Source organism: Manis javanica, chromosome 1, assembly GCF_040802235.1.
Source record: "Manis javanica isolate MJ-LG chromosome 1, MJ_LKY, whole genome shotgun sequence".
Lineage (NCBI taxonomy): Eukaryota > Metazoa > Chordata > Mammalia > Pholidota > Manidae > Manis > Manis javanica.
In genome coordinates, this window is record NC_133156.1 from 64578964 (window position 1) to 64602350 (window position 23387).

Below are 23387 nucleotides of genomic sequence, written 5' to 3' on the forward strand. Positions count from 1 at the left end.
TATAACTACTGAGATGGGGCAACTAGCCATGTGACAATTAAGGGTGATGATGCTGCAAGGCTGTGGTGAGGCTCACAGATAGGATAGCAGACTTGCTGCTTAATTATGGAGGCTACTCTTTATTACAGGTGCCTAGCAATAATAAAATTTAAATGTTTACTCAGTGCTGTAATCTATAATGTCATTCACAGAGGCAAGTATAAAGAAAAATATGTGACTAAGAATTAATTGTTGTGAATTAGTTATTTGAGTTGTTGGTTATCAGTTACTAGTTACTTTAAGTTATATCTTGAACAGTTTTGACTGACAATTAAAAAATACACATTCTATCATGTCAATACTTCCATTTATTTTTAATTTTCAAAAATCTTGGTCATGCTCTTTATTGATTGAGAAGGTATGAATGACTCAAAAGTGCATAATATTAAAGTAAATCATAAATCAATGAAGTCTGACCTTAGATGTATGCTAAATATTGTTACAAGTAATTCATCTTAATTGGTTGAAACTTTCCAACTTACAGATGGACAAAATTGGTGAAGAGAACAGGATTGCAGATGGATAAATCCTTGTATCAGAAAGCAGTGCTTTTCATATACAAAGTTATAAAATTTTTGCAGTTCATTTTGGAAAAATTTGTATTATGTATTTTCATGATAATGTACTTTCATGTTCTACATTATTTAATGTCAAGGAGGACATTATACAGCCATTTTTTTCTGATTACCATTTCTTATTGATAACTGATATGCTGTCTATTACATAGTCATTAACCTAGAATTTTAGACAATTTACTTCTGGGTCTCAACACTGAGTGTGATTAGCAGAGTTAAGAAACTACAACTTACCAATTCCAAATCTAAATATATTGTAATGGGAACTGTTGTTGTAGAAGAAAGGTAAAACTGCTTAGTTTTTACTACTTCCTTATTTTTCTTGAAACAAATGGGGTCTAATTCAGTGTTTGGAAAGTTCCTGACTTGGATTTTGAGTATAAATCCTTCCCTGCCCTTTAAAAAGTTTAGTCTTCTAAGGATTTTTCTCACATGGAAAGTGTCCATTCTTTCATTATCACAGGAGATTGGGGCATTTGGATAATAGAGTGAATAATTAAATCAAGTACAATGTCAGAAATGAAGATTGTGGAAGAAACAGTATTTTTCTAAACCTATATCCCTATTTCTTTTAGGATGAGATTCTGTGGCTCCTTTCTCAGTAGTAACAGTCATCTGATTGCTTAATTCTTAGATTGTTAATGCTGGACCTGTCTCCCAGGGAGCAGGGATATTTAGGGCTTTATTTGGGGACCTCATGGGAGAAGGTAGGGGAAGAGTTACATATGCATTTTGGAATGTTTCTTCTCATAAAAAGAAGAAAAATATGTGGCTAAGAATCAATTGTTGTGAACTAGTTATTTGAATTATTGGTTATCAGTCACTAGTACTTTAAAAATGGTTGGGAGATTGAAAAGAGGGAAGACTGATGAATGCCGAAACTGGCTGTTTTCTTCTTGGCTACTTCAGGGGCTCAGACCTGTGGGGTAGAACCTTCCAGAGAAGCTTTTGACAGGGCCTCCTGGTGTTCCGCATTGTGTTGAGAAATTTTTTTTGGGTAACAGAGTGCCCCAAGGTGGGAAGTAGCTCAGCTGGTGTTTATCATCGTGTGTACCGGGGCTTTTCGGCTCTCAGTGTCTGACACAGGGCCTGGTCTCAGAATAAGAAGACCGATTTCTGAAATAAGGTTTAGGCACTTCGTACTCTGAGCTTTGGCTTCAGGCTGAGGCCCAGAGAGCCAACTGCCAGCATGAGACCTTTTCAGTGTGAAGCTGAGTCCTAGTTGCATATTCTAAACCAGGAAGAAAGAACAAAAAAGACATTTTCTTTTGGAAAGTAGATACAGCATTTCTGTAACATTTTTGCCATGTCAGACAGTAAGAAATATGCCAAAGTGTTTTTTAGAATTAAAAATAATTAATGGCATTCCTTGTTTTTCAGCTTCACATGTTTAGAAATAAAGAACAGAATGATATGACTGTTCTGCTTTGGTAGTTAAAGATCAAGAGGTCGGGGTACAGGTAACCTGGCTTGGATATGATAAGCTTTTGTCTTGGGCTAATGGTGTTTCAGTTATTATGCTACTTTTAAAAATAAGGTTATCGAACTTTTATTTGGAATATATTTCCCTCATTTTCATTACAGTGGAGTGTGATATGTGATGCAAATGACTGAAGTAGTTCAAAATCCCATGAACTTTCTTTTTTAAAAAAATAGATCTCTGACCTTGGTATACGGAAATGATGATAGAGAAGTACACAGCCAGTCTGATTAGATGAACTAATCTCTCCCTGCTTGCATTCAGATCTGACTTAATTTCCCCGTAATTTATTTAAGTTTTGATTATTTTTTTCTTATTTAAGTGAAAGAGTGTGAACATTTTATTTTTTAATTGAAGAGAGTCCTGTTCTCTTAACTGAAGAGAAGCTTCTGCTGGGTAAAAATGTGACAGGTTTGCTTCGTGCTGCTAAGTTTCAGTGCTGTTTGTAGTTCGTTATGAGCTCTAGAAATCTTATGTGGAGAAAAGAAAGGGTTTTGGTGGAAAGGAAAGTCCTAGAAAAAAGTCAATTAGAGACTGTGCTGCCTGCCAGAGTGAAAGAGGAGGAACGAAGCATCCATTCTGAATTGGTATACTAAGAAGCAGAAATCCAATTAACAAATGCACATTTCTGCAGCAGAAGACAGTGATTAACATTTTGGTGAACTACTCAAAATTCCTGCCACACACATCAAAACTCTGACAACTTACGGAGGCTTTTTCTTTTTCTTTTTTTAATGTTCTTCCTTTTAAGAACAAATACATAAGTAGAGAACTGATTATGCTTCATGTTCTGAAATGACCTTTAATTGTGTGGAGTGAGAATGTTGTTTTTTATTACTTAATGCTTACATATTAGTGAAGTTTCTGTTCAAATACATCACTTTTAAAAACACGTAGCTTCGCACTAGACTCTTGGACACTGAGAAGAGACTGGAGGTTACCATGGGGGAGGGGTTGGGGTGGCTGTATAGGAGGGTGAGGGGGATAAAACGGCACAAAAATCCTCAGTCCTAAGTTGGTCACAGGATGGTAGTACAGCCTGGAGAATGTAGCCAATGGTTCTGTAATACCTTCCTAAGTTGACAGTAACTGTACTAGTCGGGGTGAGGATTTACTAATGTGGGTGGGTAACTGTTGAACCACTGTGTTGTATACTTAAAACCAATATAAGATTGTATATCGATAGTTTGATTTTAAAAAAGGAAAAAATATTAAAAATAATAATTTTAAAAAAAGTAGCCTCAGAGTTGTAGATCCTTCATTTGGTAGTTAAAAAAATGGAGACCTGATCTCCAGAAACTTAAATAATTCAAATTATACTTTTTGATCCTGATTTCAAATGTAGTCACTCAGGAATAAGCATTTAATAAATGCATTTGATGCACCCAGCACTGTCTGGGCACTGGTAACACGAAGGGGAATAACACATGGTTCTTGATCTCTAGTAGCTTGTCTTTGACTCTAGTGGGAGGATCATGCACTTAATTAGACTGAATTATAAAGCAGTGTGTTTAAGGCTGTAGAGGGAGAATAAGCAAGATCATTGGGTGTACAGACGGCAGAGTCTCTTACTCTGTGGGCATCCCAGGCAGTTTCACAGAGGCCGTGCACTGGTGCCTTGAAGGCTGAATTATGCTTTCATAGGAAATGCAGCCAGCCTATAACTGCCCGAGGCAGCTCAGGCCACTATTGCTGTTAATGCATTTAAAAAATTTTATGTTTTAGAATTGAGCTAGCCCACTGTATATTCTAGTTTATTACTATGGGCATCTATGCTGCATTTTAATTTCATAAATTACTATTTCATTTTTTTATTCACTATAAATAGTAAGGCTACTATGACTGTACCTAGTTAGCCTAATGATTTTAGCATATTAATATGTAATTACTACTTTTTTTTTTTTTTTTTTGAGAGGGCATCTCTCATTTATTGATCAAATGGTTGTTAACAACAATAAAATTCAGTATAGGGGAGTCAATGCTCAATGTACAATCATTAATCCATCTCAAGCCTAATTCTCGTCAGTCTCCAATCTTCTGAAGCATAACGAACAAGTTCTTACATGGTGAACGAATTCTTACAGAGTGAATAAATTCTTACATGGTGAACAGTACAAGGGCATTCATCACAGAAACTTTCGGTTTTGATCATGCAATATGACCTATAAACCATCAGGTCAAATATGAATATTCATTTGATTTTTGTACTTGATTTATATGTTGATCCCACATTTCTCCTATTATTATTATTATTTTTCTTTTTAATAAAATGCTGAAGTGGTAGGTAGATGCAAGATAAAGGTAGAAAACATAGTTTAGTGCTGTAAGAAGGCAAATGTAGATGATCAGATGATCAGGTGTGTGCCTATGGACTAAGTATTAATCCAGGCTAGACAAGGGCAGCAAGACATCCACGGATGCAGAAGATTTCTCTCAAAGCAGGGGGGGTGAGGTTCTGAGCCTCACCTCTGTTGATCCCCAAATTCTCACCTGATGGCCCCCCTGCGACTGTGCCTGTCTTAGGTTGTTCCTCCCTTGAGGAATCTTACCCGTCTCTGGCTAACCAGTCATCTTCCGGGGCCATACAGGGAAATGTAAAGTTGGTAAGTGAGAGAGAAGCCATATTGTTTGCAAAGGTTAGCTTTTTACTTCTTTGCAGATTTATGCCCTGTGGCTTCTATGCCCAGCACTTGTCTCGAGGTATCTTTACCACCTGGAGGAATTATGATACTCGGTAAATTCGATATGAGGCACGAATTCTATTTAAGGTTTGTAATTAGGAAGGAAGAAGAAAAGCTATAGATGTAGCATATGAAGGAAACTTGGGAGGATTGATTATTTCTTTGACATATCTTCTTGTATAGTACCTTAAGTATGTATAGGTTTTAAACTACTAACTAATTTGCACACACATATTAACATAATAGGAATACGGTGACATAAACAAAGCAAATCTATAATTACCAGCCATCTCCAGTGAAGCCAAGAAAACCATTTAGGCACCCTAGGCATTTGTGAAAATTTATCTATGATATGATGGATATTTTCCAACTGTACTTGAACCATCAGACAAATTAAAGCAGCCCATTTCTGGGATCTGTTCACATCCCATATGTTCTTTTAACCATAGATAGTCTATAGTCATGAGATTTTGGGGTGCTACAACTTGCACCCCTCCCAAGTCCTGGTTGAGTTCCAACAGTACAGATCCAGTCAAATTCATTGTCTCACTGTATGCACATGCCAGCCTAGACATCTCCCTCCTCCTTCTTATGGCAAGTCCAGGAGACGGTGGGCTGGATGCAGCCACAACCGCAGCATCGTCCGGATCCCTGTGGAGGCTTTTTGATGATCATCCCCCGGCACGAGTCCTCCAGAGAGTGCTGATGCCGGAAGCTCCTCCTCATATCGTATCTTAGTTCATTTTCTGGGTATCCAAGCTAGGCCTTGATCTTCTGCGTAGAAACAAACAGACCCTTTGCCCACACTTTGACATGCCCTCTATACCACTGTGCAGAACTCATTGGAGGTCAGCACACAGTAACTGCTTTTTTTTTTTTTTTTTTAATTAAGAGAAAGGAATATTATCAGAAAAGAGTACCTCCATAGCTGATCATCTGACACCCTTTAAGTGATCAACATTAAGGATATTTAAAGCATGCGTTGATCTTTGATTTACCAATAGTTTTATCCTGTTAAGGAGTAATCCCCCTTTTCTTTCTTTCTTTTTTTTTTAAATTTTTAATCTACACTTACATGAAGAATACTATGTTTACTATGCTCTCCCCTGTATCAGGTCCCCCCTAAAAACCACATTACGGTCACTGTCCATCAGCATAGCAAAATGTAGAATCACTACTTGTCCTCTCTGTGTTGTATAGCCCACCCTCCCCTTTCTTCCTCCCCCCACTATGCATGCTAATCTTAATACCCCCCTTCTTCTTCCCCCCCCTTATCCCTCCCTGCCCACCCATTCTCCCCAGTTCCTTTCCCTTTGGTACCTGTTAGTCCATTTTTGGGTTCTGTAATTCCGCTGCTGTTTTGTTCCTTCAGTTTTTCCTTTGTTCTTATACTCCTCAGATGAGTGAAATCATTTGGTATTTCTCTCTCTCCGCTTGGCTTATTTCAATGAGCATAATACTCTCCAGCTCCATCCATGTTGCTGCAAATGGTAGGATTTTTCCTCTTCTTATGGCTGAGTAGTATTCCATTGTGTATATGTACCACATCTTCTTTATCCATTCATCTACTGATGGACATTTAGGTTGCTTCCAATTCTTGGCTATTGTAAATAGTGCTGCGATAAAGATAGGGGTGCATCTGTCTTTCTCAAACTTGATTGCTGCGTTTGTAGGGTAAATTCCAAGGAGTGGAATTCCTGGGTCAAATGGTAGGTCTGTTTTGAGCATTTTGATGCACCTCCATACTGCTTTCCACAATGGTTGAACTAATTTACATTCCCACCAGCAGTGTAGGAGGGTTCCCCTTTCTCCACAGCCTCGCCAACATTTGTTGTTGTTTGTCTTTTGGATGGCAGCTATCCTTACTGGTGAGAGGTGATACCTCATTGTAGTTTTAATTTGCATTTCTCTGATAATTAGCGATGTGGAGCATCTTTTCATGTGTCTCTTGGCCATCTGTATTTCTTTTTTAGAGAACTGTCTGTTCAGTTCCTCTGCCCATTTTTTAATTGGGTTATTTGTTTTTTGTTTGTTGAGGCGTGTGAGCTCTTTATATATTCTGGACGTCAAGCCTTTATCAGATCTGTCATTTTCAAATATATTCTCCCATACTGTAGGGTTCCTTTTTGTTCTATTGATGGTGTCTTTCGCTGTACAGAAGCTTTTCAGCTTAATGTAGTCCCACTTGCTCATTTTTGCTGTTGTTTTCCTTGCCCGGGGAGATATGTTCAAGAAGAGATCACTCATGTTTATGTCTAAGAGGTTTTTGCCTATGTTTTTTTCCAAGAGTTTAATGGTTTCGTGACTTACATTCAGGTCTTTGATCCATTTTGAGTTTACCTTTGTATATGGGGTTAGACAATGGTCCAGTTTCATTCTCCTACATGTAGCTGTCCAGTTTTGCCAGCACCATCTGTTGAAGAGACTGTCATTTTGCCATTGTATGTCCATGGCTCCTTTATCAAATATTAATTGACCATATATGTTTGGGTTAAATTCTGGGGTCTCTAATCTGTTCCACTGGTCTGTGGCTCTGTTCTTGTGCCAGTACCAAATTGTCTTGATTACTATGGCTTTGTAGTAGAGCTTGAAGTTGGGGAGTGAGATCCCCCCTACTTTATTCTTCTTTTTCAGGATTGCTTTGGCTATTCGGCGTCTTTGGTGTTTCCATATGAATTTTTGAATTATTTGTTCCAATTCATTGAAGAATGTTGCTGGTAATTTGAGAGGGATTGCATCAAATTTGTATATTGCTTTCGGCAGGATGGCCATTTTGACGATATTAATTCTTCCTAGCCATGAGCATGGGATGAGTTTCCATTTATTAGTGTCCCCTTTAATTTCTCTTAAGAGTGACTTGTAGTTTTCAGAGTATAAGTCTTTCACTTCCTTGGTTAGGTTTATTCCTAGGTATTTTATTCTTTTTGATGCAATGGTGAATGGAATTGTTTTCCTGATTTCTCTTTCTATTGATTCGTTGTTAGTGTATAGGAAAGCTACAGATTTCTGTGTGTTGATTTTGTATCCTGCAACTTTGCTGTATTCCGATATCAGTTCTAGTAGTTTTGGAGTGGAGTCTTTAGGGTTTTTTATGTACAGTATCATATCATCTGCAAATAGTGACAGTTTAACTTCTTCTTTACCAATCTGGATTCCTTGTATTTCTTTGTTTTGTCTGATTGCCGTGGCTAGGACCTCCAGTACTATGTTAAATAACAGTGGGGAGAGTGGGCATCCCTGTCTGGTTCCCGATCTCAGTGGAAATGCTTTCAGCTTCTCGCTGTTCAGTATAATGCTGGCTGTGGGTTTATCATATATGGCCTTTATTATGTTGAGGTACTTGCCCTCTATTCCCATTTTGCTGAGAGTTTTTATCATGAATGGATGTTGAATTTTGTCAAATGCTTTTTCAGCATCTATGGAGATGATCATGTGGTTTTTGTCTTTCTTTTTGTTGATGTGGTGGATGATGTTGATGGATTTTCGAATGTTGTACCATCCTTGCATCCCTGGGATGAACCCCACTTGGTCATGGTGTATGATCCTTTTGATATACTGTTGAATTCTGTTTGCTAATATTTTATTGAGTATTTTTGCATCTACATTCATCAGGGATATTGGTCTGTAATTTTCTTTTTTGGTGGGGTCTTTTCCTGGTTTTGGTATTAGGGTGATGTTGGCTTCATAGAATGAGTTTGGGAGTATTCCCTCTTCTTCTATTTTGTGGAACACTTTAAGGAGAATGGGTATTATGTCTTCTCTGTGTGTCTGATAAAATTCCAAGGTAAATCCGTCCGGCCCCGGGGTTTTGTTCTTGGGTAGTTTTTTGATTACTGTTTCAATTTCTTTGCTTGTAATTGGTTTGTTTAACTTTTGTGTTTCTTCCTTGGTCAGTCTTGGGAGGTTGTATTTTTCTAGGCAGTTGTCCATTTCTTCTAGGTTTTCCAGCTTGTTGGCATATAGGTTTTCATAGTAGTCTTTAATAATTCTTTGTATTTCTGTGGAGTCTGTCGTGATTTTTCCATTCTCATTTCTGATTATGTTGATTTGTGTTGACTCTCTTTTTCTCTTAATAAGTTGGGCTAGAGGCTTATCTATTTTGTTTATTTTCTCAAAGAACCAGCTCTTGGTTTCGTTGATTTTTGCTATTGTTTTATTCTTCTCAATTTTGTTTATTTCTTCTCTGATCTTTATTATGTCCCTCCTTCTGCTGACTTTAGGCCTCATTTGTTCTTCTTTTTCCAGTTTTAATAATTGTGATGTTAGACTATTCATTTGGGATTGTTCTTCCTTCTTCAAGTGTGCCTGGATTGCTATATACTTTCCTCTTAAGACTGCTTTCGCTGCATCCCACAGAAGTTGGGGCTTAGTGTTGTTGTTGTCATTTGTTTCTATATATTCCTTGATCTCTATTTTGATTTGTTCATTGATCCATTGATTATTTAGTAGCATGTTGTTAAGCCTCCATGTGTTTGTGAGCCTTTTTGTTTTCTTTGTAGAATTTATTTCTACTTTCATACCTTTGTGGTCTGAAAAATTGGTTGGTAGAATTTCAATATTTTGGAATTTACTGAGGCTCTTTTTGTGAGCTAGTATGTGGTCTATTCTGGAGAATGTTCCATGTGCACTTGAGAAGAATGTATATCCTGTTGCTTTTGGATGTAAAGTTCTATAGATGTCTATTAGGTCCATCTGTTCTAGTGTGTTGTTCAGTGCCTGTGTGTCTTTACTTATTTTCTGCCCGGTGGATCTATCCTTTGGGGTGAGTGGTGTGTTGAAGTCTCCTACAATGAATGCATTGCAGTCTATTTCCCTCTTTAGTTCTGTTAGTATTTGCTTCACATATGCTGGTGCTCCTGTATTGGGTGCATATATATTTAGAATGGTTATATCCTCTTGTTGGACTGAGCCCTTTATCATTATGTAGTGGCCTTCTTTATCTCTTGTTACTTTCTTTGTTTTGAAGTCTATTTTGTCTGATATTAGTACTGCAACCCCTGCTTTCTTCTCACTGTTGTTTGCCTGAAATATGTTTTTCCATCCCTTGACTTTTAGTCTATGCTTATCTTTGGGTTTAAGGTGAGTTTCTTGTAAGCAGCATATAGATGGGTCTTGCTTTTTTATCCATTCTATTACTCTGTGTCTTTTGATTGGTGCATTAAGTCCATTTACATTTAGGGTGACTATTGAGAGATATGTACTTATTGCCATTGCAGGCTTTAGATTCGTGGTTACCAAAGGTTCAAGGTTAGCTTCTTTAGTATCTTACTGCCTAACTTAGCTCGCTTATTGAGCTGTTATATACACTGTCTGGAGATTCTTTTCTTCTCTCCCTTCTTATTCCTCCTCCTCCATTCTTCATACGTTGTGTGTTTTGTTCTGTGCTCTTTTTAGGGGTGCTCCCATCTAGAGCAGTCCCTGTAGGATGCCCTGTAGAGGTGGTTTGTGGGAAGCAAATTCCCTCAGCTTTTGCTTGTCTGGGAATTGTTTGATCCCACCATCATATTTAAATGATAGTCGTGCTGGATACAGTATCCTTGGTTCAAGGCCCTTCTGTTTCATTGCATTAAGTATATCATGCCATTCTCTTCTGGCCTGTAGGGTTTCTGTTGAGAAGTCTGATGTTAGCCTGATTGGTTTTCCTTTATAGGTGACCTTTTTCTCTCTAGCTGCCTTTAAAACTCTTTCTTTGTCCTTGATCCTTGCCATTTTAATTATTATGTGTCTTGGTGTGGTCCTCCTTGGATCCTTTCTGTTGGGGGTTCTGTATAATTCCATGGTCTGTTCGATTATTTCCTCCCCCAGTTTGGGGAAGTTTTCAGCAATTATTTCTTCAAAGACACTTTCTATCCCTTTTCCTCTTTCTTCCTCTTCTGGTATCCCTATAATACGAATGTTTTTCCTTTTGTATTGGTCACATATTTCTCTTAGTGTTGTTTCATTCCTGGAGATCCTTTTATCTCTCTCTATGTCAGCTTCTATACGTTCCTGTTCTCTGGCTTCTATTCCTTCAATGGCCTCTTGCATCTTATCCATTCTGCTTATAAATCCTTCCAGGGATTGTTTCACTTCTGTGATCTCTTTCCTGACATCTGTGATCTCCTTCCGGACTTCATCCCACTGCTCTTGCATTTTTCTCTGCATCTCATCCCATTGCTCTTGCATTTTTTTCTGCATCTCTGTCAGCATGTTCATGATTTTTATTTTGAATTCTTTTTCAGGAGGACTAGTTAGGTCTGTCTCCTTCTCAGGTGTTGTCTCTGTGATCTTTGTCTGCCTGTAGTTTTGCCTTTTCATGGTGATAGAGATAGTTTGCAGAGCTGGTACAAGTGACCGCTGGAAGAGCTTCCCTTGTTGTTGGTTTTTAGCCTTTTCCTGGGAGAATAGCGACCTCTAGTGGCTTGTGCTGGGCAGCTGTGCGCAGACAGGGCTTCTGCTTCCTGCCCAGTTGCTTTGGGGTTTATCTCCGCTGTTGCTGTGGGCTTGGCCTGGCTGGGGCTGTTCCTCCAAAATGGTGGAGCCCCGTTGGAGGGGGAGCAGCCAGGAGACTATTTATCTCCGTAAGGGGCCTCTGTGCTCCCTGCTGCCCAGGGGGTTAGAGTGCCCAGAGATCCCCAGATTCCCTGCTTCTGGTCTAAGTGACCTGTCCTGCCCCTTTAAGATTTCCAAAAAGCACTCTCCAAACCAAAACAACAACAGCAACAATGAGAGAGGGAACAGAAAGAAAGAGAAAAAAAAAAAGGAAAAAAAAGGAAAAAACAAGCGATTTTTTTTTTTTTTTTTTGTCCTCAGGTGCCGGTCCCAGGCACCCGCTCACTGGTCCTGCTGCCCTGTCTCCCTAGCACCAGGGTCCCTGTCCTTTCAAGGCTTCCAAAAAGCACCCACCCACCGGTCCCGCAGGGAAGGAACGGTCAATATTCTTTATTCTTTGTCCTCAGGCACTGGTCCCACGCACCCGCTCACCAGTCCCGCCGCCCTGCCTCCCTAGCACCGGGGTCCCTGTCCCTTCAAGGCTTCCAAAAAGCACTCGGCAAAAAGAGAGAAAAAAAAAGGGTAAAAACGCGCGATTTCTTCCGTCCTCAGGTGCTGGTCTCAGGCACCCACCCACCGGTCCCACAGGGAAAAATGTGGGATATTCTTTGTCCTCAGGTGCCGGTCCCAGGCACCCGCTCACCAGTCCCGCCGCCCTGCCTCCCTAGCACCGGGGTCCCTGTCCCTTTTAGGCTTCCAAAAAGCACTCGCAGAAAAGAGAAAAAAAAAAGGGGAAAAACGCGCGATTTCCTCTGTCCTCAAGTGCCGGTCTCAGGCACCCGCCCACCGGTCCCGCAGGGAAAAACGGGGGATATTCTTTGTCCTCAGGCGCCGGTCCCAGCCACCCGCTCACCAGTCCCGCCACCGTGCCTCCCTAGCACTGGGGTCCCCGTCCCTTCAAGGCTTCCAAAAAGCGCTCGCCAAAAAGAGAAAAAAAAAAAGGGGAAAAACGCGCGACCTCCTCCGTCCTCAGGCACCCGTCTCAGGCACCCGCCCCCAGGTCTCTCAGGGAGAAACGCGGGATATTCTTTGTCCTCCGGCGCCGTTCCCAGGCACCTCCTCACCGGTCCCGCCACCCTGCCTCCCCAGCAACGGGGGCCCGTCCCTCTAAGGCTTCCAAAAAGCGCTCGCCAAAAAAAAAAAAAAAAAAAAAAACCGCTCCGGTTTCTCTCCACCCGCCAGGAGCCGGGGGGAGGGGCGCTCGGGTCCCGCCGGGCTGGGGCTTGTATCTTACCCCCTTCACAAGGCGCTGGGTTCTTGCAGGTGTGGATGTGGTCTGGATGTTGTCCTGTGTCCTGTGGTCTCTATTTTAGGAAGATTTTTCTTTGTTATATTTTCATAGCTCTATGTGTTTTTGGGAGGAGATTTCCACTGCTCTACTCACGCCGCCATGTTGGCTCCGCCCCCGTAATTACTACTTTTATAAATAAAGTTTAGAAGTATACATGCCACTTATGTGCTGATGACTCCCAAATTTATTTGATATCTTTGTTTGGATATTCAATAGGCATCTCAGGTGGTGTATTCAAAACCAAACTCTTTTTCTACCTGTCCCCAAACCATTTTAGTTAATTGTAACAGTATCTTCCAGTTGCTCAAACCGGAAACCTTGGAATCATCCTTGATTCTTCATTTTCTCTCATGTCCATAAACTATTTGACAAAAAAAATTCTGTTGATTCTATTTTCAAATATATTCAGAATCTGATCACTTCCTACCATTCCCAGCTGCTATCATTGTGGTCCAATCACTGACTGATATGCTTTATTGGATTAATTCAATATAGCTTCACTTTGCTTCTACCCTCACTTTTGTTCTAGACTCACACAGAAGCTAGAAAGATCATTTTAAAATGTAAGTTAGACCATGTCATACTCCTATTCAAAACCCTCCAGTGGCTCCCCAAATTCCTCAGAGCAAAAGCTAAATCCTTACCTTAGCCTGCAAGGCTTTCCGTAGTCTGCCCTTCTTTGCTCAGCACTTTGGCCATGTCTCCTGTTAGTTTCTTTTCTATTCACTCTGCGCCAGAATCTCTGGCTTCTTTCTAATCTCTAAGCTTGGGGCCTGACTGTCACTAATTTTTTTCTAAAGTTCCCCCATGTAATCCTAATTTGCCACCACAGTTATATTCAGATGCTTAAGAAACATTTTAGGTAAGTGTGAATGATTGAATGAAACTGTACCACAGCTACTCAGATTTGGTCCAACTCAAACATTAAGATTAGATGTCAAATGTTTTCGGTAAGAGATTGGTCCTGAGGAGCACAACTCAGGAAGGGCTGGTGGGGAGATGGAGAGGAGTGGGAAAGGGCAGGTGAGGAGCTGGAGAAGACAAAGCTCCCGGGTCGATGGCAGGGAGGGCAGGTTGCTCCCTTGGCCCCTTGGCAGCTGTTGCCAGTGGGTGATTCCTGTCTGTAGGGTGTAGTTATGTTGGGGACTTCCTGGTTAACAATTTGTGTTAAGACAAGTATATTTCCAAGACTCACTAATTTTTCCTCTCTCTAAAGTAACCAGGAAGGCTTTGTGGAGAAGATGAGTTAGTTGTAAACCAGGCAGTTGAATAAGCCAAAGGAGAGAAGAAGACACACTTCCAAATCATCTGAGTAAATTGAGTGAAGTGAGAACAGTTTTTTGTTTGTTTGCTTTGTTTTTTAAGTAATGAACCCAACACTCTGAGCACAGTGAGTACAGCCTCTCAAAATGTGGGAAAAGGGATTTGAGCTAGTTTTAACAGATTTCAGGGAATAGTAGGACTAGACAGTGAAGGGCCTTGATAAGCAAGCTGTGGTATTCTTTTCCACATTTGTAATATTTTTGTTCTCTGAAAGTTTCAGAGAGGAGGGAGATATGGTCAATGTTAATTAGGGAAGATTAATCTGGCAGGTAATATGCCAGCAAGGAGTTCAAGGGTCAGCTCTGAGAAGCAGTATGTAAAGTGTTGTAGAAAACAAAACAGACTGTGAAAACAAAATAGCCAAAAGATGGCAGATCCAGGGGGAAAATGGCTGAATGAAACAGATCTTGGGAGATACAGCAGCCCAGTGTGATTAAGAAGGCAGTGGTTGGAAGGAATGCGTAGTGAAGGAGTCAGTACCTACTGTAGCTATAACAACATTCAAGACCCTGGAAGTTCATTTGCATGGTTAGAATTAGAAATTTGTATTATTTCTGCAAAGCACTCAGGCTATTTAAAAGCTTTCAGTTCCACCCTGAGGTTCTCAGTTCTGTGAGGTGCTGAGCAGGACTTGCCTGCTGTCCTAAATGTGGCTCATCTAGCTTTTATTTATCCTTTTCATACTTGAATGCCAGCCTCTGAGGCTCAGACCAAGCTGATGAGCAGAGGAATGTCCCTCATTCTCTCCCTTGTTCAACAAATTTCTTTTTTAAATGCAGACAACAGACCCTGTCAAGATGTGGAACTCCTATGCTTGAAATTCCCTCTTTGCCCCTTTCCTTTCCCCTCCCCAATCTTAATTTCATTATTTTTTTTTCCTATTTTTACCATGCAAGACCTGAGCGACTACCCCCTTTCCTTTCTTCTTATGTCTCGCTCCGTGTCCTTAGTTTTCTTACAGATGCCTTCCTGACCCTTGTGTCTTTGGTCTCTCCCGTGATCCCCATCCTGGCAGTCTGACAGGTGCTGGGCAGGTGAGTGTGTCTGCTGCTAATCTTTGGCTCCAGGAACCCCTTCATCAGCAAGGCAGTGAGTCTTAACCCTTGGCTTTGCTCCTTAAAGATTACATCTGATTGCTCCAAAACCCAATCTCAACAAAGACAGTGTCTGCAGGGATGGCAATAAAAAATAGGTACTAGTTGACATTTGAACATATTTAACTATATAGAACTTATACTCTTTTCCAAAATTATCATGTCCATGGTGGAACATCCCTGCTGCTTTTGCCAGGTTACTGTGAGTCTTCTTGCTTTGGTTCATCCACTGTAGTAAACCTGCACAATTGAGAATTTTGTTTCATTTTTCACTTTTCCAGAGTTATAAGAAAATTTGGAAGCCATTTGAGGTCTTTTTATAATCCTCCAAGTCTGTGTTTCCTAGGTAACATTTTAGTGCCTTATTTTATTCTTACATACATACATGGCTACACCAATCATTGACTAATTTTAGTCTTTAACTTGAGTTGACTATAATAGTAATTTTTCCCAATAAAAGCAGTATTAAACGAGAGTTGATTACCTGTATTCTACATTCTGACTTGGGTTGTTTTTTTTAAAAAAACACCTTATTGAATGTTTAAAAATTGGAGTGAAGCATTTAGAAGATCTTGGTTGTAAGGCTTTGTTTATTCAAATCCTCTGTGACTTGTATTAACCCAAGACTACCAGTGAATTTATAAGGAAAGTAAATTTAATTAAAATGTCAGTTTCCTAAATGGAATTATTTGTTTTAGACTGTGAAGGATTATTTTACTTAGCTTTTTAGGAAACACTGGGGGGCACTATTATGAAATTCCCATAGCAAGAAAAGAGATGATTAATTTGACAGAACTGTTTGTGGGTTTTGAATAAAAATGCCACATCCCATAGACGTACTCATTATGTGTCTTGTAATGATGCCAGTTACCAGGAATTAGCCTCCTGGAACTCCCTTTGGGTACTGTGATATTTCAAGTTGAACTGGCCAAAATGGTTATAGGGAAGGCCACATGAAAAATGAGCCTTAATTGAATCCAAGAGTGAGACACTCTTCAATATCACAACAGAATGCTGCCTGTGAGAGCCAGAGTGGCCCTGTCCCCTCCTGTAGGAGCTCATGCTCCCCTGGAAAAGTAACAAATGCTCCATTTGTAGATGACACAGGGAGTGTCAGCCACAAGGGGCCTGGTGCCATCACCTGACCTACCTTGCACTGAGAGGTGGGCCTGGATGCAGGATTTCTGAAAGTTCAGGAGCCAATCAACTAGAATTAGAGTTTTATCATGTATAGGTAGTTTCTGGAATTGTTACTTCTTGCTATTCTATTAGTTTTAGAAGATATCTCTGGATTTTTCCAATTCTATTAAATAGTTTAAACTTGCTAACACCTTTTTTTCATTATCTGCATGTTAATAAGTTATTCAAACCTCTTTGGTCCTCAGTTATCTTCCCTAATATGAAAAGACCAAACTGGCATAAAGAACTTAAATTTTCTTCTCTGTAGATACTTACTATATCCTCCCATTATGTCCTGGTTGATGAAGTGATTTTCTTTTTACTGTGGTAAAATGTAAGAAACATAAAGTTTACAGTTGAAGCCATTTTTAAGTGCACAGCTCATTGGTGTTACGTACACTCACTGTTGTGATAGAGATTTTACAGTGAAGGAAGCTAAGAGATATGTAAGAATTCAAACAAAACTTTGGTTGGAAGCTGTGCTAGGTGACAAAATATGCATGTGTAGGAGATATTTGTGTGGCTGGAAAATTTTTTGATGATATTCTGTCTTCCTAGTGACTATAGAAAAGGATAATTGTGTGTCATACATGCTGTATTGACAGTTTGTACATGCATAAGGTTACACATTGCAAAATTCATCCTGAGCATATTCATAGGTTCAATAGTCATGCTTCAGAGTATTTCCAAGCAGCCCATGGGTCCGTTGCATATACTTCTGACTTTGCTGTAGCACAGGCCTAAGGCTGCTGTCAGGATGCAAGCCCAGCAAGCTCCCCAGCACTGCGACTCAAGGCTGTTTGGTTTTTCACATTGTCCCAAAACAGTGCATCTCCATTTGTAATGAAAACTTTTTGGTGTTGCGATCAAAAATACCCTGTAAAGAATGTTAACTGTAAAAATAATGTGGTTTAATAAAATGGTGATTTTTATATAGAAAATGGAAGTATAGAGTACATTACTTAGCAGAACATTAATAAGAGGAATAAAAAATTTAACAGTCCTCCAATCCTTGACATGGACTAGTTCATCCTTGCTTAATGAAAAACAAGAAAACTCAGCCAGTGAAACAACTTTAGCCACTTCTTTAGCCTCAGTGCAAAATCTTGTGAAAAATAAAAAATTAGTGATAGTGAAGAGACAGTTACCTTGTGGTATTAATATATTTATTGGAAACATGTGACTGTTCACAGAATATGAATTGAATAGAAGCCCAGGGCTGTCAAACTTTTTCATGAAGCATTTCCTTTGAACTCAGCTTACCACAAGCGAGGACGAATTTGAGAAATTTAGCAAGACATCCCCACCCCCTGCCAACACACGCACACACAATCTGGAGCCATCAAGAGTGGTCACATTAACTTCTTTTCCCAGGAGTTACCGAAGGTTCCCCTAGAGGAGCTGAAGATACACCTACAGGGGAAGGCAGAAAGGGTTAAGCTTCTCCCTCTATGGTTTTGGGAGTATATGCATTTAAGGAAGGGCAGTGAGCATAAGAGTTTAAAATGGCTAAGGATATTCCCCTTGTCTTAAGAGAAACCTGGCTTCTCTTCAAGGATACAATCTCCTACAGGCTTTTGTATTAGTTTTCTTTTGCAGCATAACAAATTACCATAGATTTAGCAGTTCAAAACAACATGTGTTCAATCATCTTACTATATCCATGGGTCCAGAGACTCCAAGTTGGTATTTCATAGAACCTCACAAAGCCACAATCAAGGTCTCAATTGAGATTCCATTTCATTCTAGAGCTTATATCCTCTTACAAGCTCAAATAGCTTTTGGAAGAATTCAGTTCCCTATAGTTGTAGATCTGCAGTCTCCATTTTATTGTGAGCCACCAGCTGGGGGCACTCTCAGCTCCTAGGAGCCTTCTTGCAGGTCCTTGCCATGTGGTCTCCTCACATGGCCTCATGCAGTCCCTCTCACATGGCCACTTACTTCTTCAGGGCCAGGAGGAGAATCTCTTTGACCTCTAGACCTTTTGTAAGGGCTCAACTAATTAGGTCAGGCCTATCCAGGACACTGTCTCTTTTGATTAATCCAATTCCATCTTGTCAGGGTTCTTAACTACATCTGCAAAGTCCCTTCACCTTTGCCTTATAAGGAGAAGATCACATCATATTCACAGGACCTGCCTACACTCAAGGGACAGGGATTTTACTAGACATGGGTCACTAGGGTCATTTTAGAATTCTGCCTACCACACCTGTTTATTTTCTCACTGTGTTTCTCAGAGTCATTAGGTGGAGGCAAGAGCCTCTTTGCTCTTCATAGCTGCTTCCGGATCATTCTGCTCCTGCCTCTCATGAAAAATCACAAGAATAATGAATATACATGTAATAAAACACTGAGACTCTGGGGCCTGTGCCATTTGGTATTAGCATTGTCTCTCCTGTTTTATTGTCTTGTGCTTCTATACCCCTGGGGCTTCCTGTTCCTTCACAGAAGATGTTGGAACTTGACTGTCAGCCTTCCATCTTGCTGTGGGCCAGCCTTTACTCTGGATGGCTTTAGTTTCCATGCCTACCACATGGAGATGAGTCAGGAGTTGGGAGGGAGGAAAACATAGCAAGGAGTATGTGTATCGGTGCTTTGATTCTTTAAGTGATTTTTAGTGATATCAGAAAGACTATAGAAACCTATTTTACTATTTATTTTATATTTCATATAGTTACTTCTTTTTTTTTTTGTTCCTTTAGATCAGTAATTGTTGTTTTGCTTGATGCCAGCCTACCTCATTTGTAGTGAGAGGTAATAGGCAGTGATCAGGGGTCACGTCTGGGGTGGAATGTCAGACCCTGAGCAGCTCACCTTTGGGCCCTGGGAGTGGTGCCGACTATTTTTAGCGTGAGGAGTGCGGAGACGCTGGAAGAAGGGAGCATGCCTCAGCTCTGACAGGTCAGCGTCCGAGCTCAGATAGCCAGAGCCGTCCGTTTACTTTAACAAAGGCGAATCATTTCCCTTAATGGTGTTTTGGTTGCCAAGTACTGATCACACTCATCAACAGTTGTGACTCTGCACGAACCCTTTCTGTGCCACTTCTCCCTTTGTGAGCTGAGGGGGGAAAAGAGGGTTTGAGTGCTGCCTGGCCGTCTGTCCAACGCTGTGCCATTAGGTACATGCAGATAAAAAATTAAATGTGAACTAAATTCAAAGAGAGAGAGAAAAAAATTCAGGTCTCACTCATACTGGTCATATTTCAAGTGCTCACCAGTCACACGTGGCTGGCGGCTGCCATATTGGACAGCAGAGATGTCGAGCATACTCACTGCTGCATGATGTCCTGCGGAGTGGTGCTGATTCAGAGTGGTTTCTGTCTGGCCCTAAACCTCAGGGGAATATAGGAAACTTCAAGAAAGGAGGGGAGAAGATGAAAATATGGGGACTGTGTCCCTGGAGAAAACCTTTGCTGCTTAAACAGTGTTTAATATTGCTTTTAACATGCTGAAACCCACAACCTGTGATAATGCAATTTGGAATACATTGATAAAATATCACCAAGATTTCTCTGAATTAACCACTTAACTCATATTTCATCTTTAAAATAAAATGAGAAAACCTTTACAAAAATGGCATTATAATCATGAAGATAAATATCTGAAATCGAACAGTGTTAAAGGGAATGATCTTACCAGATTGTGAGTACTTAATGAAATATGTTTAACAGCTTCTCCACCTATTAGATTGCTAACTTTTTGTTTTTATGGAGCCTCAAGAAAATCTGTTCGATCTTAATGTTTATTGTCATTCATATATTCATCATAGTTTTCTTCACTTATTTCTAATATAGTATTATCATATAAACAATGGGTTTAATTATCTATTTTATAATTAGATTTATCTATTTTAAATATTGTACAATAATATGATACTTTGTAATAAAATATAATCTTTGAGAATAAACGTAGCATTTGTCTTTCTCATCTTTCTTTTTATTTATCTCATTAGCTAAGAAACCTTTCCAGCTTGGACCTACGTCATATCACTGAACTGGATAATGAAACTGTGATGGAAATTGTCAAGAGGTGCAAAAATCTTAGCTCTCTCAATCTCTGTCTGAACTGGATCATAAATGACAGGTATACATTGTAACTTCTTAAAAACACTTTTCCAGAGGAAAACATGTACCAAATACTAATTATCATTATAATAAGGCATGTCACCTTTAAGGAAATTGAATGTAGCCATGCCTTTTCAAATAGATATGTTTAAGCTTTGAAAACCGTTGAAACCTTTAATCCATCCATTGCTTTTATTTGCACCAAGGTTTTTATGTATAAATTCACGTGTTTGCCTAAACAATGTTAGCAACAGCAGTTTGTTGAAATTTTCTTTGTCACCAATACAAGATATATTGTCTATTTTTCACTTTAGTATTTTTATAACTTTTGTGATTAATTTTACTTTTGTTTATCGAGGAGAATGTGAGACATCATTTCAAACATTATATATTGAGATCCTTTCTCAAGGAGGATTTTTATTCTCTGTACAAATATAATTTATTTTGAAAATGGAAGCCACATGATGGACAGCTTAATATATAGTGTAAAAATGTGTAAAATGGGTAGTTTTTTCTTATAAACAGTGATAAATCCATTTTTCTTTGAAATAGTGCATGAAACTTAAAAAATGCAAAAACTCTTGAAAGTAGACATTTTCAATAAGAAAAACAACTTCAGAGTAGCACTATTCTACTCTAATACTACTGGTTAACTTAGTGGGTTTGTAAATACAGGCATGAGACAAGATTCTTGCCCATTAACTTTTCAAGAGTAAGTTATTTTTTTTTAAAGATAAGCCACCAAAAATATTTTGCTGTCAAAAGGAAAAACACTATTTCAGATTATAACCTATTCAGATTTAAATGCTTTTCCACAAATAAGAGCGATGTTTTATTATGCTTGTGTCAGATAATTTAAATTCAAGATATTTTCACTCTCCACTTTTAATTTCCTTTTATATTTAAAAATTAAAATCACATTTTTCCCAGTTAGTTTCCCCAGTTTTAATAAAGATCAGACTCTTTTAGGTTTTAATGGCATTTTCTTAAATTACCTGCATTACACTTTAAATTGTGTGGTAGACTGACTTGGTTGTTTTTTAGTAAAATTTTTCTTAAAAAATTTTGTAATGAAGAGTGGACACATTGTCATCATTTATAAAAGGTATTTACAGGTTTTGAGTAGTTGTTGCTATATAAAGTACATTGAAATCTAGAAAAAGTTGATAAAAACATTAAAAGTGAAATTCTTCTTTATAATCATCATTCTCCTACAGTTAATTATATGACAACTTAAAAAAGTCTTTTAAGTGTTTTTCATAACAACTAATAAAGTACATAAGCACCCTGTGGTATTTAGTGTTAGCTTAACATGGAGATAAACTGCCGTTAGTAATGCATCGAATTAAGAGGAAAAAATGTTTCTGCAAAGAAATGATTATAGAAATGATTGCCTTTACTTCCACAACAATTTTCTGGGTACCTCGCATGTGCAGAAGAGCCAGGAATTAGAGAATACAAAGGTAATAAATAAGATGCAGTCCACATAAGATTATAAGGATTATTTCCTAAGTAAGCATTTTGCTTAAGTTTATGTCATTTAAACAAAGATACTCAGGGATTTCTAATCTTACAGCTCTTCAGATGCTTATTTAGCCGAACTGGGTATTTACAAATGAGAAAGTGGGCAGCCTTGACTTTGCCTTTTCTCCCCTTTGTTAGGCTTCATCTACTCAAACCTCTTGCTATTTCAGACATTTTTTTCCTACTTAACTATAATGGTTATTTGGTATTTGATCCTAAATATGTGTACTGTAGAGATTTATTTGCAAGGAATGAAAGTGTATTTTTATGTTTTAATGGAAAAGTTTGGATTAATTGAGAAAACATGCATTTTAATGAGGTTGAGCAGTAGAGTTTTAAAGATCAGACTCTTTTAGGTTTTAATTACACTACTTGCACTTATCCTGTGTACTGTAATAGAAGTTTCAAACATTAAACCCCACTTTGCAGTATCATCTAAATTACTCATCTCATTGTTCTTGCCATAGTCTATCACTAAGCTAAGTAATATTTGTAATTATATTGGTATAAATCTGGGACTTCCCGTCAGACTTAATTATAATTTCAGCACTTAGCCAAGATGGGTTAGTAACCTTTCATATAGAGGGCACTGGAATGCACTAATGCATTCAGCCTATCAATTAGCGTGTGTTTTACATTTGTTCATTATTATTATCCTCTAGTAAATCAGGAGGCATTTATTAACCCCCTACTAAATACTGGGTACTGTGTCTCAGACTGGGGAACCCTGAGTCCCTGCTGCTCTCAAAGGTTGCTCTCTTTAGGTGGCACAGGACTTCGTGAGTGTGATGATAGTGAGTCTTGTAAGGATAGAAGGGGGGAAAGTAACCTTTATGACCCAGGTAATTGATAGGCACTTTACACATGTTCTCTTTTACTCCTTTCAACATCTTTTGTTCAGTGGAAGGTCATACTTTTCCAATTAAATTTAGACCATTTCTTTGACTTTTCTTTGGCTTTTCTGATGGATACATTTTTCCATCATTGATGCAGTAAAAACTGGGTGAGGACAAACAAGAAAAAGCAAATGGCTAATGAGTCAATTTTCTGTTTCATAGCTGGCATTCACACACTGTTGACATTTGTATGAAAAATTCTTAGCTTTTTAAAGACTAATCTCATTACTTTCTTCCATAATAAAAGTATAATAGAAGCTTTAGATATTGTAGCACATGTGAAAAGGATCTGTTTTTAATGCTGCCAGCTTTAATGAAGGATCCCTTACATGAAGATGAACTTTGATACTCAGATCTGTAGATACAAGATTTACCCTGGATTTTGAAAGTTCTTATCTATGAACTTTTCTTTCGAAGTTCTGAATTTTAAAATATGTAGTAATATGTAGTCCTTTACTGTTGTGCTTATGGTGCCTTATAGCATTTTGTGGTTCTTGAATTGCTCTGTGTGACTAAGACATGCTGTTCTTTATCTTTGTTTTTTTAAAAGCACTTTTTGTGTTTAGAAAGTTAAACAGCATGATATTTTCTTGTATTCAGAAGGATGGTCTAGTAGTCATTTGACATTTACCATTGCTTTTGAATACAAATAAAATCCAGGTGGTTTATAAAAAGAGGACACTGACTATTTCTATCAGTGATTTAAATTAA

The 23387-nt window shown here is 38.8% G+C and overlaps 1 protein-coding gene across 6 annotated transcripts in view; it reads left to right on the plus strand.

The window, feature by feature from the left end:
• FBXL17 (F-box and leucine rich repeat protein 17) overlaps positions 1-23387 on the plus strand; it is a 531544-nt gene that overhangs the window by 185039 nt on the left and 323118 nt on the right. For all 6 annotated transcript variants that reach the window (XM_037011920.2, XM_073233169.1, XM_073233185.1 and 3 more), the window contains exon 6: positions 20145-20275. In XM_037011920.2, coding sequence (XP_036867815.2) covers positions 20145-20275 — 131 coding nt within the window. The remainder of the gene's footprint in view (positions 1-20144; positions 20276-23387) is intronic.